This window comes from Leuresthes tenuis, unplaced genomic scaffold (genome assembly GCF_036924035.1).
Source record: "Leuresthes tenuis unplaced genomic scaffold, fLeuTen1.0.hap1 SCAF_2, whole genome shotgun sequence".
In the NCBI taxonomy this organism is placed as follows: Eukaryota; Metazoa; Chordata; class Actinopteri; order Atheriniformes; family Atherinopsidae; genus Leuresthes; species Leuresthes tenuis.
Genome location: NW_027325356.1, coordinates 9,584,577 through 9,602,219, shown reverse-complemented (window position 1 = coordinate 9,602,219; position 17,643 = coordinate 9,584,577). Strand labels below are relative to the sequence as shown.

Genomic DNA, 17,643 nt, shown 5'->3' with positions numbered 1-17,643 from the left:
ACATGATTACAAGCATGCTCTGGCCACAGAATATCACATATGTCAGCAGACAGTCACATTACCAGTGCATGTGACCGAGTCTCAGATGTGCAGCCAGTAGGCTGGACCCTGCTAAACAAACACACTCGAGCCAGCCCATGTGAGTGTGGAGCAGGAAGTCAGACTTGCACAGCCTCTCATCTTTAGCTGAACTTTCAGCAATTTTCACTTATCTAAAATTGTACAGGACCCAAGTCCAATAAAGGGAGGTCGAGGGCAAGGTTAGCGCTGTGCGTCACTCTGAGAGTGGTGTGTCGTTCTGAATCAAGATATTTTTACAGCATGACAGCAGCCTAGCACCATGTAATATTACGGGTGCTCAGAGATGCGCTTTCTGTTTATTTTCTCAGGCTGCGTATAAACATGTGAATATCGTACCTCGGTCAGTTCTGTTATAGTGACAACATTTCCGTTTCCTGTTGGCTTGCATATTCACACCATGCTAGTAACCCCATAATCTAATATCTAATTTAATAATTAAATGCAATCAAAAACAACATCATTATATTTGTGCTTCTCATCGCAGAATAATGAATTGTTTTACATTTAAACTGTAATTGTCCCTGTGGGAAATGTGGCTTTATAAAAAGTTCTTATTGTAGATAAACACACAAACACAAACTACTACTTAGCTGCTTTACTCCAGCAATAACTCATCAGTGCATGTGTGACGATGACAAACAAGTCTCATTTCCTTTGACTCTAAACACAGAGTTGTTTATTCCTGTATTTTAAAGATTTACTATCGGACTAATTGTGTTTTGTTGTGTGTATTTCTCCAGAGGTGGATGTCAACAAGTCTGATGACACTGTATGCGATGCAGGAGAGCAGGAAAGCGGCCCAGCAGAGGGAACAGACTCCTCCACGGTACGATGGAAGTCTCTCCTGTACTTATCAGATGTCAGGCTCTGCTTTGTTGTGGATGTGGCTTTGATAGTAACGTGTCTAAGATGAGTCATTGTTTGCCGGAGCTTTGAAACACAATAGTAGTGTGTAAGTAACTTTTGTCTGGAGGCAAACACGGAGCCAAGATGAATATTTGTTGACTTTACTGTGAATAGGAGTGAAATTGTGCTTTTATGGACAATGGGGATTATTGTGGGGAGTCAACGTGTTGAAAGTAATTTAAAACAAGTTAATAGTTGTTAAGGTTTTTCAGATCTTACATCTATCCAGCAATCAAAATTTCACGCATCTGTAGATTTAAAGCAAAGTGCAGCTACTGATATGCACTTCAAAACCTTAAGAGATGTAACCTGCAAAAGAAAGAAGCTTTGAGAGTGGCTACGTTTTGGTGCCTAAAATATGCATGAGTCATTACTACAGGGAGGTTTCTTTTTAAACTGTTGCAGTGTTTGGATCTTTTAAAAAAGGCTCCCCTGTAAAAGTACCAAAAATATGTGGGGAGAGTTGATGTGCCAGCGAGATATTTGTAGATAGTTTGGTAGAAGTGCTGAGATCTGAGTATGAGGTCAAGATAAGATCTCCCTGCCCCATCTTATGAAGTTGCTTTGCTCCGTGCCCAGCCGCTGAGCACATGGATGCGATCTTCAGCAGACGAGGCTTTACTCTGAAATGTTGCTGACTGACAGATTCCTCTGCAGCCATACACTGGAGCTCCTCTGCTTATTCCTGGGTTGTGGTCTGGGTCAGTGGCTTGTTCTGAATGCCAGATGTTTGACTGCTGGGGGATAAACACGGCGCGTGCAGGGTAACGGGGTCGCCAGCAGGGGGCGATGTAACCTTAATGGCATCAATGGAGCTTCTCATGATGGGAGTTAATGACCAGAGATGTGATGTTGTCAGAAGCAGCGAATCTGAGGGCATAATGATGGGTTTTGAAGAAACTGCTGGAGTGGTTGAAGTGAAGAATGGCCTGTGCATATCCTGAGGTTTCTTCTCAGCACTTTAACCATTACTCGTCAAACAGAACAACGATAATGTTTTTGATACAAGGTGTGTCAAGATTTTATAACATAAATATGATTTGAAGTCGTGTCATTATTGAAATTACAGTTGTATCATGTGACAAAATATCAGAAATGAAGTATAGATCCAGTGGACTGAAAAACGTCACACGCCATCATCCAAAAGACCCGACAGACCTGAAATGAGATGGAAGGTTAATGAAGTAATTAATAATCACAGAGAAGCGCGTCAGTCTTTCGACTTGATGTAAGTTGTTTAGACAGCCGTTAATTCGGCCCTGTGTAATTCAACATGTGTGACATCGTTTGCGTCCCATACTGTAGACTTTGTTTCTTGAAGTCAGCCTCTCTGCTCAGCAGCACGTTAATGTTCACGCCACTTCTCAAATCACTCGATAGAGTGGGAGACATAGTTTTCATTAACAGCGGTGAGTCCTGCTGAAGTGCAAAACAAGTAAGTGAGCTCGATGAGACGGAATACAAATGGGTTTCAGATAAATAAATGAAAGGAGAAGAGAGCGAAAGTTGTGCTCCCGTCGACTCTGCTCACTTTCCATGTGCCACCGATGTTGCTGTTATTATTTGTTACAGTTTTATTAACCAAACTGTTCCGCTATTTAAAAAACTAAAAGCACGTATTTGCTGTGTTTATAGAGATGTAAAAGAAAAATGAACCGATGTTAATGGAAATGTACAGCTAAGATTAATTTCAGAAATTCTGTTGGTGCTGCTCTGCTTACTTCCCTCATTCCTCTAATTCAAGATAGAATATTGAAGGAAGATTCTCGGGCATGTGTAATTATATCCTGGCTTCCATTACTGGTGGAAATAATCTGTGATGAATCACTGCAGCTGACCCTCTGGCTTCTGAAGACAGAGCGCTACTCTGTGGAGGCATTTTCACCCCAGAGTAACGTTCAGCCAGTGGTTTAAGTGATATGATGACGCAGTTTTGTTCTTTTATTGTGGTTTGATATGAATTCTTGGGTGCTTGTATTCACTTTACTCTTTTGGTCATTTGGTAAGATGGTACAAGACGAGCATGGGAGTTCACACTAGAATGCTCGTAGTTCAAAGGAACACATCATTTTCCCCAGTATTTTCTGTTTTAAATAAAATGTATATATATATTTAATTAAAAAAATGATGATGATGATGCACAAAATGAAAATTGGGTCAGGTTTCTGGATGGTCAGCGGCTGCTGTAGCTGCTTTTCTTTTCGATAACTTGAACTGCTTTTGCTGCCGCACCCTCCTTTTCAAATGGATCTATTGTCTTCCTCCACTGTAAATCTCATCTGTTGGTCTCTCAAGTGCTCAGCGGGATTTAAGTCCGACTGAGTTAATTTTTTCCAGAATGATCTTTAAAAACAAGAAAAAATACACAAAAGATAGTTTCACGTATGTGGGAATAAAATGACAGTTCATGTCACATATAATATCAATATCAAGAGCATTTTCTTTTATTTTCTCGTTTTTATGGCCATTTATTTTGAAGGATTGAAACTGGGAAGACAAGATTTGAAGCAGAGATGCTTACAGGAATGTAAGAGACAGGCAGAGAAAACATGTCATTTAATGGGACTGGGGCAATAAATACAGGCAGAAATGAGAAAAGCATTTTTAAACAAAGTGAATTACAAAACGTAGCGTGAAATTTTGCAGACATTAATCATCATCCAAACTTCTTTCTTTAGCCGTTAATTTTAGATAAATATTTCTTTATTTCTTGTATGTAATTGACTGTTTGTCTGCTTCAGCACCACTTTGTGCTTCTTTTTTATGAACTGCGCCTGTTGTGGACTTTACCTAAATCTGTCCCTTATTCGACCTTAACGACCCATGAAAATCTGTTCATGAACACATTTGAGGTGGGAAATAAACACCATATTTGCATAACCTTCAATCGTATCACATCTAACCAGCCTAAATTACCAGTTTCTTCTGACTTTTGGAAAGTACGCTCTTCCGCAGTTCAAATGTAACTCATCAGATTTTGTGACCAATACAGGAAGTTCAGTAGTAAACCTCATAGGCCATGTAATTATTTAGTCTTCTCTGAGGCTGTTCTCTCTTAGCCAAGCGGTGGGATACTTGGCTACAATTGTTCTGCTCAAAGACTTCTTGAATCTTCAACCCCAAAATGTACTGGTAGCTGATCCTTAAAGGCCCAAGCTCTGGGCTGCAGATGCACCTATTGTCCAAATTTCAAATTCCATCTAACCGAATACCCTGCGCCCACTCCCAAACTACAGAGGCCAGTCATCAAGAGTCACTTTTATTTTGCACACAGTCATTTTTATTAGCGTTTGAGGAAACTTACAGGACCTCTACTGACACTTCCACTCACCGTAATAACAGAGAAAAACTTTGACTGGCAGTTTTATCGTCAGGTACTTGCATATCCTTTGTCTGCAGCTTGACCACAGAAACCTGGTATTAATCCCTCTTTAAAGCACAGTCTAGTTGGGAGTTGTGTGTTTAACCAGCCGAGGCTGTTAAGACGCCGCATCACAGATTTAAAGAAAGGCTGAAGTCACGTAGCAGTTGACAGATACCTTGAATACTCCTTTAAAAACCCATGTGATGATTCCTTCATCTCATCCGTAAACCTTTGGCTTCACTGTCAGTCTATTTCTCTGTGTTGTGGTTTGGTTTTTAGCAGCTAAAGCTAAGAACTGCTCCTCAGTTACTTTTAACTCAAGTTTGTGTTTGTAATGGTGGATGGTGGTGCATTTCTTGAAAAATTAGCAAATCGGAATTTTCAGCTTCCAGCTGGGAAAAAAATAACGGCACCGATGAGTTAGATTTTCTAGTATGGATCCAAAATGTTAATCACACTACTGATAAGGCATTATCATGCAATTGTTTCTTACATAAACTGTGTATCTGCTTTTAGAACTGCTGAGAATTTGCTGGTAATAACGAAGAAAAAAGCAAGAGTAAAAGAGTTAGAAATTCATAATTCCTAGGTACAGTGAATGCAGCATGATTTGAACTTCAAGGTGGGAGGAGATAAAGACTTGGAGGCTGAACAACAATACTCTGAGCTGGGAGTTGTAATGCTTTTCTTCTTTTAGATCTGAACAGCTCATTGAATTTTCAGATCGAAGGGGCCACAAAGTGTCAGGGTTGTGTTTTTTCATAGTTACTGGATTTATGGTAGCTTCAGACTCCCAAATATGTGTTCTGTCAGGCACAGAAAAAAAGTGATTATTTCCCCCACTAAACCCTTTTAACATCTGGTTGTCTGTAAATGACATAGTTTGCATTAGGGAGAAGCTTGATTTGTTTGCAGCCTCCCACCTTTGTGCGGTTTGCTTACTGAGACGAGGCATGAGGTCAAAACTGGGCTCTGAGGTCAGGGACAACAGATAAACTGCAGGCACTGTTCAGGAGATGCTATCTTTGTGTGCCTTAGTATTTTATGGTGCCAGTGGGGACACGTTATCACTTATACTTACAAATTAGTGACTTTCTTGTTTTGTTTTGTTTTTGAAATCTATGCGTCGGTGCTCTCTGTATAGTTTCCCTCTTTGCCTCAAAATATAAACCACCGTGAGCACTGACAGGCAAAACAAGTAACCTGCTCATCTTGTTATAATAAAATATTCTGCTGGGAAATCGTGAATCTAGCGTTCCCACTGATGTTGATTTGACACTTTCCGCCTGCCTAATTTTTGCAGACTAATCACACCCCCACATATGGCAACAGCACTGCTTGAGGAAGGCTTAAAGAACACAACAAAAAGAGCCTCAGGTGTTCACCTGGCCTCCAGACTCTCACAGAAACCAGTGTGATTGACCCCGATGGCATCTGTGCCAACCAAGCGCCCCCCCCCCCCCCCCCCCCCCCCCCCTGAAACCCACAGACGTCCCAGTCATTGCAGGTGTGAGACACTGCAGAAGACCCTCAGATGTTGTTTATTCAGGTCTTGACTGGTCCAGATTCACATATTTTGGCCCGGCTCACAAAGGTTTGGTTGGGCATCTGTCCATCTTTGATTTTAGGTGTATTAATCTATGTCAGGAAACTTTATTACAGTGATCTAACCTTCTTTTTCCAAACCCTGATAATTAGGCTCATTTTTTCCAAACAAATCTATATATTTTCTTATTGTGTGAGTATATGTTTTTATATTGACCTAAAGGTTTGTTGTTTTTTTGGGGGGGGTTTTTGACCTATCGGGCCATCAGGACTTTATAATTATAGGGGGAAACACTCAACTATGATGATTGAGTCCCATTGACTGAAGTAATAATGCCCTGTTGTCGTCTGTCAAAGAGTAACAATGCATTACTTTAGATGACGGTTGAAAGGATGAGAGAGAGGCATTCACAAAGGCATGAGAGACAGCAAAGGCATGAGTCAGGCAGAGTCTGGTGAAGTTGAGAGGCGACAGAGAACAAAAAAAAGAAGGGAGGGAAGAAAAGAAGGAGGGAGGGAGGGAGGGAGGGAGCAGAGCTGGAGTCTGGCAGAGGGCTGCCTCTGTGGCCAGATGTGAAGTTTAGCAGACCGCCTCAGCTCTCCTCCACAGTGGATTTTTACGTTTTGTTCAGTAAACCCGCTCTGGATATTTATAAGAAAATGTACGAACGACACAAGCGGAGATACAGTCTTTGTGCCAAAGGAGAGAGGGCCGTAGACGTGGTTTTGATTAAGGTAGGCAACAGTTCCGCACTTTCAAACAAAGTTGTTTGGTATGACAATACTCCAAGTGCCACAGTAATAACAGTCATTTGAGCAGAGGCTTTGAAAACAAGAGTTGGTAAGCGCTGGAGACAGATAAAATATAATGGCAGGAGCAGTAAAAGAACAGTTAGAAGTATGAAAGCAGGACTTTATTCATTACAGTAAACCATACATTGGAGGTAAAAAATAATCACTGACATCATTACTTGAAATTAAGACCATTACATGGAGTTTCATGAAGTGATTTTAGCAGCTTAAGCTCCTGAGACAGATTGGCATCACAGGCCTGGTCACACAGAGCTTTCATAACAGCTCTTCAGAAAAGGGTTTCCCTATCAATGCAACTTGTTGCAGCGTTATTCGGAAAACCTTGTCGTCTGCCAGGGATGTTTATGTGGCTTTCGTTGTGTTTGCACCATTGAGGTTGATTGCATGGTTGTTGATAGTGGCCCTCCAGACACAGAGTACTGATTATGTTGGGGTGGACTGTGGTTTCTGGATGGACGCTGCTGCATGGGTATGCTTTCTGCGACACTACGACAGATGCCTGCTCTCCGTCCATCTCCGTGGAGCAACTGTGTATAAAACTTAATGAGGCTCAAACAGTTAACTGTCTTTCTGGGGTTGTTTGGTCAGCGTTCCTTGTACTTGTCGAACAAACTGTCCAACTAAAACGGAATATGAGCTCCACTGCTGTCCTGCTGTACTGTAATTTTTCTCTCTCTCAAAGGGCCTGGTACAAGACTGCAATGATTCTGTGTCAAACCATTTGAAGTGTGCGCTTGATGGAATCTTTCTAAATGGGAGCTCTATAACACCCAAAAGTGGTTCTATTTAAAGCTCAAATGGCCCTTTCCCTTCTCTACGTATATAGAGCCCTTTATAACATTTTTCCACTGTGGAGTTTTCTTCAAGCTGCAGTACAGCTGTAAATCCCTTTGACTGCTGATTAAGATATTTGGCTCCAGTATAACTTTATTATAAATCATAATTAATTTCCATCTAATGAAGACAGGGATGAACCTGCTTTGAGCAAAAGTTTCACTTTAGCAGCTGGTTGGATCACACAGATGCATTTTTACCCATATAATCAGTCCAGTGGGAAAGGACTAATACAGACAAGAAGTCTCATCAGGTGCTTTAAAATCGAGGGAACTCTTTTCGGTGTTGGAGGAAGTTCTCTCTATTTGTTTTGTGTCCACACTGCATGAATTTAGCTTATTGTAGTTCACAGAACTGCTTTTAAAGGTTGTTTTTTTTCAGATAAGGTGTGCAGTTACTGGTTGATTGTACAAGTGCAACAGCCAAACCTGACATTATTAAAAGAAAAAAAGAAGTATAAACATCTCAAAATGAACCTCTAAAAAACTAAACTCAACACAGATGGGTTGGGGGACAGCGAAGCCTGGCGTTTATCGAGCCCATGTGTGATGAAGGAGTTTCGACCTGATTTTTCACTCTGCTCCACTCACCAGCTGGACGTTACATCCCCTCAGTGCTCTTTTCTACTTTGAGAATGCAACCAGAGGAAAAGCCCTTGAAGGTGTTGTCCTTCAGGTTTCTTTCCAGGCCGCATGCCCTTCAGAGGGCACATAGAACTGTTTGCTCCAAATGTGCCAAATTTGACCTAATGTCCTCCTTGTTTTTAGTGAAATCAGTCCGCCCTTTGTTCTCTCCACAACATGGGTCCAAACTGAAATATCTCAACATGAATTGAATGTATGACTATGCCATTCATACCCCTTTGAGCTGAGTTGTTATTTGTATGCACTACAAACTAGTCAAAATTCCATTTTTTTTTATTTCTGTGGACCAGATGTCTGCAAAAGTAATGCCATTCCATCAGCCCGGGCTTTACAGTTGGTTAACTATCATACCCAAATGCAGTATAAGGCACTACTTGACCAGACAGCTCTAGAGGCTTGCTGAGGGAAATAGGGATTTGGGAGCTAGCTAAAGCAAGACATACATTTAAGGGCTTTTTCTTTGTTTGTGTTCCCACTGCAGATAGAATAGCTGGAACTCTGCCATAACCAGATGGTGGTTGGTAAATTAGCTCAATGAACCTTTGGTCCATTCCCCTGTGTTTTGTTTCATCTTAGTTTATGTGGGCAGTGTATGTTGTAATGGTAGCTTCTAGTAATGAGCTCATGCGTTCAAAGAATCGCCTCCTTGTTACGTCACAGATGGTTCCCCTTCATGTTGGGAAAATGCACACTTACAATGCACACCCTACAAACAGAGTTCTATCAACTATAATCATCCACAGTTCCTGTGGTGTTGACACAGAAGCAGGATGTGCTTCCTACAACAGTTACACGTATAAAAAGGTTCCTGTGGATCTAAACCACTTAAAAGATGCATTTTATCAAAGAATAACTTAGAACACTGATGCACTGGTCAGCTGCCTACACAGACCAGGAATTACGCTTCAGCATCAGAAACTCCGGATCTGTTATTGTTCCGGATCTTTACACCAGACACATCAGAACTTTCCATTTTCTTGCTTTTCCGTCATTGTTGAGCTGATTGAAGCGAAGCTCTAAGTTTGAATGTCGCGTTCACAAACAGTAACAACTATTCCTTAACATTAACAGATTTTACGACTTATGTTGGAGATTGAGAGGCGACGGGGACCGAAAGGTGAAATTAAAACTGGTGTTCCTCAAGCTGTCAGAAAGCTTAAGCCCAAAAGTATCACCTCCCCATCAGGGCCATATCTTGGGGTAAAATATCTCCCACAGAATTCTTTTAGCCCCTGGTTCCTGGGGTGGAAATGGAGTGGATGGAGGAAGGACCTTAGTTCCTTACCTAAAGTCAAGTAAGACTGTCATAGTGCTATGATGAATATTGTGAAATAAACTGTTATCCATTTATCTTTTGATCTATTTGAACATTTCAAAATGTGAACTCTGAAGGAGACGAGCCTAAATCAATCTAGACTAATTGCAGGTGTCATCATTTTAGAGACCATCCACAAATCTTACTTTGTTCATACTAACCTAATGTCTCAGCTAAATGATTTCCTATTCATTGGGATAATATGATAAGGATACTCTGATGATAACTGATTACTGAAGGCTATAATGATAATAATTCAACCATGAAGTACACAGCAGTTGGCATATTTGACACATTCCGTGTCTGCAGCTTGTGACATCCATCAGGAGAATATCTGTGAAGAAGATTCCTCTGTTATATGTAACACCTCGCTTTAGTCTATTGTCACTTTCTAAGCTTGTTCCAATGTCAGCTCCTCTTTACACCAGAGGGCTGAGAAAGCAAGGATGTGTATGTGTGAGCGAGAAAAAGAGTCTGAAGAGCAGGGAAAGAGAGAGAGATATGATGGTGTGGGAAAAGGCAGCGGCAGGCTAACGGTTTCCTCCTGCCTCGGATGGAAACAGGCATTTGGCCAAATGACTTCATTCCAACCAGTGTTTCACATCCCAGCATCTCTGCTGGCCTGACTCACAAAACACATCATCTCTCCACTTAGCATCTACAGTCACTGTGAATAAGCCTTTACACTGTACTGTAATGAACCCAGCGGCACGGTATATAAATGTGTAATTGTGAATCACCTTAAAACTTCCTTTCCTTCTCTGGGTATCTGTTTCCCCTTGCATTCTTGATTATTTTATGTTTGGAAGGTTCTGCCTCTGTTAGCCACTGCTGCAGCCTCTTGACGTATTTATTTGTAAAGTTCATTTCTTTATTGTGTTGATATGGAAGGGAATCAAATTGTGTAGAACAATTCAGCAGTCCTACATTCCAGGGTTCACCTGAGAATAGCTTCATCCTCGGGTCTGCTGCTTGCCAGCGTCGGGGATCAAAGTGTGCCGTGTATTCACGCCTGGCTGGAAACAGCCATTCTGTCAGCCATGGCATCCTTCAGTGCTGCAGAACCTCTCTGGCTGCATGCCTGTTTAGAAATAAGGCAGCAGTCCAGGTTCCACACGCGCTGGCATACACACACACACACACACAGACTCGCGTGCACGCACACACACACACACACACACACACACACACACACACAAGCCTGCCTTTTATTTTTAAACCAGATGTGTTTTTACTGGGTACAGTTTAGATTCCCTTGACGCTACAAATATGCACTGGGCTTTTCAGAATATGGGCATGCCAATTTTCGAATGGGGTGATCGGCTCCTCGCTGGCTGGCTGGCTGGCTGGCTGGCTGGCTGGCTGTTTTGCAGGCCTTATTGGCTGACATCGTGTGCCTCTTGAACAAAACACATTCACCTCCTTAACTCCAAAACCTCTCTTTATTCATGTTGCTTCTAGCAGGAAAAGTTATTTTTACACGCAGGTGCTGCTGACCTTTAACCCCCCTTTGTGTCTCAAAATGTTGTGACCAATAAATTTAAGGGGTTTAGAAATTATGAGTTGAATTGAAACTCTGACGGTATTCTTACTCTGTAACCATTCTTGCTTTTGCCTGTGACACACTGTGAACCATTCCTAAGTATTCATTTCATACCCCATCATGCCTGAAAGTTCAGGTTATTGTTCCATCAGTGCCAAAACAAACCGAAGTTGGTCTGCTGGTTAAATGCTCTGTCAGAAGTCATAAAACAGCTGCTGCTTCCTTTATTTTGGCTGTAAAATGTAATTTATTCCTAATTTTTTTTGCCCGTTGTGTCTGAAGTTCTGCTGTCACCCTTCCCCTCTGCAGTCAATCCATGTAGCTATTTGTAATTAGTTGCCACCACTGGCATCATTTTACCCTTCACCGAAGCCTGTGCATACATTTGTGTGTGTGTGTGTGTGTGTACCAGCGCCCTCTGTGACCGGCTAATCTCTCCTCGTCAGCGTGTTTGTTCTCCCTCAGCGGGCCCTGTTTGATATCTGAACACAGCTGTGAGAAAAGAAGAAGCGCGTGTGTTCTGTGCATGCATCTGTGCGTGTGGGATTTGTTGTGTGCATGTGAGACTTGACGAGGGGAAACAAACAACAAAAAAAAAGAGTAAGTGTTTGTCATGTGGGTGCATGCATGCATGCAGCTCTGTTGGCTGATGAAGTTGTTGCTTTGTATGCAGGTCTCTGTTGGTGTTGCAGTTGTTACACCTGCACAGTCAGAGCAACAACACTCAGTGTTTCTTTGGGCTAATAGGCTACTCAGCAGTATGCGCAGGGAGAGCAGAGGGTTAGTTCCTTAAAAAATCCCTCAGGACTTGACCTGGTTAGTTGTTTGGACTCTCTCATCCGGTCTTCTCAGCCTCTATTTTTGTGTCTCCACATGTCTGTTGTTTCGTTGTCGCTGCTTCTTCTTTTTTGTCTTTTTGTTAACAACTGCTGTGTGTTAAGTTTAGTGTTGACTTCCTATGCGCTGTGCTATCCATTTATAATATCTTGGGTTTTTTGAAGTTCTGTCTGTAGTCTGTAACTTGACACATGCGGCTCAGAACTAGCATATTGTGAGTGGACTGGAGAATGTAAATAAGTTTCACTGCAAAAACCTTCACTGATGGGGAAAAAACAAGTGAAGTGGGATGTATAGATTACCGGTACTTGGCTATGAGCAAAAATATCTGCCAGAAGTACATGAAAATTGAACTTGTTCGGGTTTTCTAAAAAAAAAGAAAAAAACCCAACATATTTCTCATCTTAGAATAAAAATATGTACCGTATTTTCATACATAAAGCGCACCGGGTTATAAGGCGCATTAAATGGAACAAAACTCAGATAAGTTGAACTTTATTCAACTCACTTGTTGTACTGCGTGACTGATTGTGTTGAGTTTCGTAAGCATGTCTCTTAACAGGAGACATTTTTAGGGCAGCAGGTATAGAAAATGAATGAATGAATGAATGTACACACCTTAATGTTGGAGCACAGATCGTATTACTCCGCGAGGCTCGTGACTACGGTGGCCGTAATGCTCAAACCATCAAGCAGTGCAGCTTCGTAGCTTACCAAGGCCGTCCTAAAACATTTTGACAGATTTTTTGAGCGCCGTGTACCACATAAAATCGGTTCTAGGTCAGAAAGCACAACCAGAATGAACTCATACATTAGGTGCATCGCATTTTTAGGCGCACTGTCGATTTTTGAGAAAATTAAAGGATTTTAAGTTGTGGTCCGAAAAATACGGTAGATTTGTCTTGTTATAACTAATATACAGTAATTAATAGTCCTTTTTAGTTTTATACTTGTCAGTGTTCATTAAAAAGCTTTGTGAAATCCTGGGAAAGAGAAGTATTCTACCAGACAAACACAAGCCTACGTTGTCTCAATTTAATATATTTTATGTATTTATATTTGTATTTCAGTTTTTACTGTGTACTTTAGATGCTGATCGTGAACAGCAGCAACAAACTGTCACGAAACTCTCAGTAATGAAAGTCCCACCTTTAAGTGTCGATACCTACAGTAATGGGTGGCTGCCGTGTCGTCTTACGCCAGTGTTGACATTCTTCAGCTGTGTTTTAACAAAACTCTTCCTCTCACACCAGTAACAGTTGCTTTCTGCTCCATACAAACAAGGTTATTGTATTCAATAAATAGAGGTACAGTACAGTATGTTTACACCTACTGATCTGACATAAGCTACAACATTCCTTCAGTTGTTGTCATGGCAGCATCATGGCAGCATTCAGTGAGTGAAACTGGAGCAGACCCGGTTGCCCGGGGTGGACCTGCGTCTTTGTTATGTTCCATCAGGTTCTCCTGTTGAAGGCAGGTGGTGGCTTTCAGACTAGGGACCTGCTCATACTGTGTCTGGAGATTCCTTTGTAGAGGTCTTACACAGCCAAGTTTAAAGGGTAATGCTAAAGCCTGTTGATGTTAGCTAGCCTTAACCTGAGCTTACTGAGGGTGGAAGTTCAATAGGATGAATTAAGAAGGGCAGGAAAGGCAGAAAAGAGGAGAGGAGAGATCATAAGCATTATAAAGGAGGTTCTATCTATACTCAGATATCCCCTTTTCTTAAACAAGTAATGCTTTTGTATGTCTGTTCCTGCTTGAAAACGTGTCTCACTGTGGCTTTAACAGACACCTAATCTGCTATTAGTACGGTAGGTTAACATGAGGGACTCATTTAAGCTCATCATTTTATCAACATGTCATTTGTGGAGTTTATTAAAGCACAGTGAGCTTCTCTTAGGCTGTGTTAGGTTCACATTCAGAGCTGTCTGTCAAATTTGCACAGCCTCAGCCAAACTGTTGAAGCTTTTGTGTTGCCTGCAAGAAGTGGGGTTTGCCTGTGGCTCTTGCAGCTAAAACCAGCTCTCTCTCTCTCTCTGTAGCACAAACACACACACACACAGCTGCTGTATAGACATTTAAACCACAGAGGAAGCGAAGCCACACTGTTGTGTGTTCACAACCAACCACAGATCTCTGACAAGCAGTGTGTGTGTGTCTGTGTCAGTGTGACTGAGTGCTGAAGGCTCAGACAGACCAAAGTTAGATCTTTCCAAGCAGTTCTTCTGTGGAGAACATGGAGCCTGAGCGCAGCTACGAAATCCTGCGAACCCTCTTAAGACAGGCGTTATAAAGGGTGTCTTCTCGACACCTCCCATCCTGTGTACAGAGAGGCACTTCCTAACAGACATACTGTTCGGCATCATTATTTCTTTGTGGGTAATGATCACATGTTCGTGAGACTGATTCAGTGTCTTCCTGTTTCTCTGTAGATCCACCGAGACAGAGAGGCGTCGTTCCATCAGCCCTGCAACACACAACACTCAGGTAAGAGCTGGTGGTGGCTGCTGCTGCTCTAATCTCTTCTATCTCTCCTGTTTCTTATCATGTCATTCTCTCAGTAATTTGTAATTTATTCCATAATAGTTATGTGTTTCTATAAGCTGCCTGCAAGGTTACTTCCTATCAGTGACGCATCAGAGTTACTGTGGGACGACTTGGGGGATACTTTTTGTGATCTTAAGCCATTCGTTTGAAGTGACAGCGAGCTGATGTTTGGCCTGGTGGCTTTTCACACACTGTGCTATCACTGACGCAAAGCTAAAGCACTTGCGTTGTTTGAGCTGTTGCACTGGAACAGCAGCTTTTTCTTAACTTGAAAAAACAGCTGAGCAGGCTCCGTCTGCTGGTTCTGTCTCCTCAGAAGAGGAAATTAAACATCTTTTTGTTAATCTGAAACAAAGAGCTTAGACTTTGACTGGTGGAAGATTTTATTTCCAGATGCTGGTGTTTTGGAGCTTGATATCCCATTAATGGATCTCTGCTGACTTTAATGGTTTTAAACTTTTTAGTAAGTTTGATGTCAAAAGACGTTTTATATTCGTAGTCATATTGATGTGATGACTTACATCAGCTTTGGTTCTGCTTTCTGTATAACTTTTCAGGTCCCCATTGAGTACATTTAGATGTTTTTGTGGCTGTCTGACTTGTGTTAGTTAGACTTTTAAAGTACAAGTGAACAAGGAAGTCTGATGGAAATCATACCAAATTGAACTTCTCAAAGTCAGACCAACATGCTGATGCCTAAAACTTGCCTAAACCAAACTTGCCTCGATGCTCTGTGCTCTGTGCTCTCTGTTTCAGCCAATTCTCCTGAGTGATTATTTTTAAAGCAGACTGTCTTATTCAGATCTGAGTAACGTTAGTTTTAGTGGTGTCCAGGATAAGCCTGGTAATAGCCTGGCAATAGTTCAGCCAGCAGCATCTTCCCTTGTGGTCCAACATGTCACCACAGTGTTGTGACTTAGCTTTTAATGTGTCCCATTCACTCCAGGAAAGCAGGTCTCGATGTTAATAAAATTCTGATGGTAAGCTGTACAGTAGTAGTCACTATGTTCGTCTTAGCATAACATTTTCTGATTGGCAACAAACACAGTGTCTTAAAGGCATGAAAATAAACATATTGATGAGTTATAGGCTCATACACCATAATCCGTATCCTGGATCATGACGGTTCCTTCAGCTTACTTGTCAGTGCAAAAGGTATTGCCATGTGAATATATTTCAGTCATCAAATGGGTGTTAACTGTAAGAGAAAGATTCACGTATTTGTGATTTTGGGTGAAAGCCACAGCAAGACGAGCAATGAGTTCTTTGACCTTCATGCGAGTCTGTTGGCAGAGAAGCTCAATGAAAGAGAAGACGGAAAAAAGCAGCAGATTGATGAGGCTGAGACCAAAATGATTTTATCTGTGGTGGGACACGGATGAATCCTCAGTGTGTATGGTTCAGAAAGAGAAAAAGAGGTCCAAAGTGATGACATGAAGAAAGTCAGAGGGCAAGAAAGGAAACACAAAGATGGAAAGAGAAAAATAAAGGAAGAAAAAGGTGTGTCAAACAAAGGTAGAGTGGAAAGGAGGGCAAGGGTGGGATTTCCTCTGGAGCGGCCAGCTGATGTCACTTCCTTTGTGGTGGAAGTCTCTCCCTTGTCCCTCTCTTTTTATTTATTTAGTGAGGTTAGCAACGGCAGGTTGCAGCAGGAGCCGTGGCAGAAAACTTATCGGCTGGCTTTAAATCTAATTTTCCATTTTCCCAAAACAGCAGAATGAAATACAACGCAGTGAACACTGAATTAATAAAGTTGTGTCTCAAATCACCCCACTTCACTCACCTTCCTATCCAGTGTTGTATAAACACAGCGGTCACAATATATGGTCTGCTGATACAATCTAATACAGCTCTTCTGCCATGACATTTTACTTGTGTAATGGCTTTTAACTATGTTTTAGTATCCACGACAACATCAGTGCATCATTGGTCTTTTCCACGCCTGGAAGGAGAATCCGACCACACTGTGTGCCCTCCACAACGGGCCGTAGACGCTTTGCATAGTAATACCTTATCAGGTTGTTTCATGTTCTTTCATAAAGTCCAGATGTTCCGTTTTTTCTGTCCAAAGGAGATAATAAATGAAAAAGGAAGCATTTTAGAGAATTCAGCCAGCTCTTATCTTGGCTGCCGCTTCGATACTTCCCTGTTGTTTTAGTCCGTTAGGAACCTTCCTAAGCAAAAATAAGACTCAACCAGATTCCCTGTCTGTATCACTCTGATTTTCGTCTGGTTTTTATTAAACTTGAAATATGGATTGCAGCCTCCTGCTGGTTTCAATCAGCCAGGCAGTTGGCGTTTGTTTGCATTTACAGCATCCACTCACAAGTGGTCATTGGAGAAACTGATGCCAGGTTTGAGCTGATGCGCTTGTCCACTTGTGATGGATTCACATAAGATGCATGTTAATGTAAACGGAGCCATACCGAGGGACATTTGTAATATTTTTACATATATGCTTATGTGGAAGGACAAAAAGGTTTTAGTCTCTAAGTGAACCACCGTGACTGTGGGAGTGATTTCCATTAAAACAGGTACTCCCTGGAATAAATGGTTACGGCCTAGAGCTTTCAAAAAGAGAAACCTCAGTTTGGTTTAGACCCATAAAGCCTTTCCCCTTTAGTGAAGACAACCAGTCTGCCTGTGCTGTGCTAGTCTATACTGAGTCATACTGCTGCCTTGAAGTGCTTATTGTGATGTTCCATGTATATTTAGGTGGAGCCTTATCCTATTCAGCTTGGCTCAGTTCAGTCCTCTTTATTTAAAAATGAGGGTGAAAATCTCAGTGGAAATAGAAAACAAATATGATTTCAGATGTATAATAGTGAAGATTTGAATTACACTTTGGTTCGGTGAAAACTGTGTCGACAGATTTTTATCTCAATGAAAAATAGGAGGACATATGTTCGTAGCCTTGTGACCAAATTGCACGCTGCATTAATTAATCCATTTATTTAACAGTCTGCAGTAGTTAGTTAGATCTGTGAATGTGTGCCGAACTCAGCAAATTGTCTGCAGATGGTAGACTGATAGCTAATTGTGAAGTGATTCAGGCCAGTTACAGTTGTCACAGCAACAGAGAGAAGAAAAAAAACAGAAGATGTGGTTGTGCACACTCAGCGACGTCATCCATGGCATTCAGCCCTGAGTGGCTTCACAGAATGTATGACTGGAATCTCAGTGTGCAAAAATCCACCCAACTGCACAGAGT

General features: G+C 41.6%; 2 protein-coding genes across 8 annotated transcripts in view; one reads left to right on the top strand and one right to left on the bottom strand.

Moving 5' to 3' along the window:
* Window positions 1-17,643, bottom strand: part of lrrc28 (leucine rich repeat containing 28) — a 362,729-nt gene that overhangs the window by 179,823 nt on the left and 165,263 nt on the right. The window lies entirely within an intron of this gene.
* LOC140301581 (A-kinase anchor protein 13) overlaps window positions 1-17,643 on the top strand; it is a 103,158-nt gene that overhangs the window by 44,681 nt on the left and 40,834 nt on the right. For all 7 annotated transcript variants that reach the window (XM_072380126.1, XM_072380123.1, XM_072380124.1 and 4 more), the window contains exons 9-10: window positions 822-907; window positions 14,318-14,372. In XM_072380126.1, the coding sequence (XP_072236227.1) occupies window positions 822-907; window positions 14,318-14,372 (141 nt within the window). The remainder of the gene's footprint in view (window positions 1-821; window positions 908-14,317; window positions 14,373-17,643) is intronic.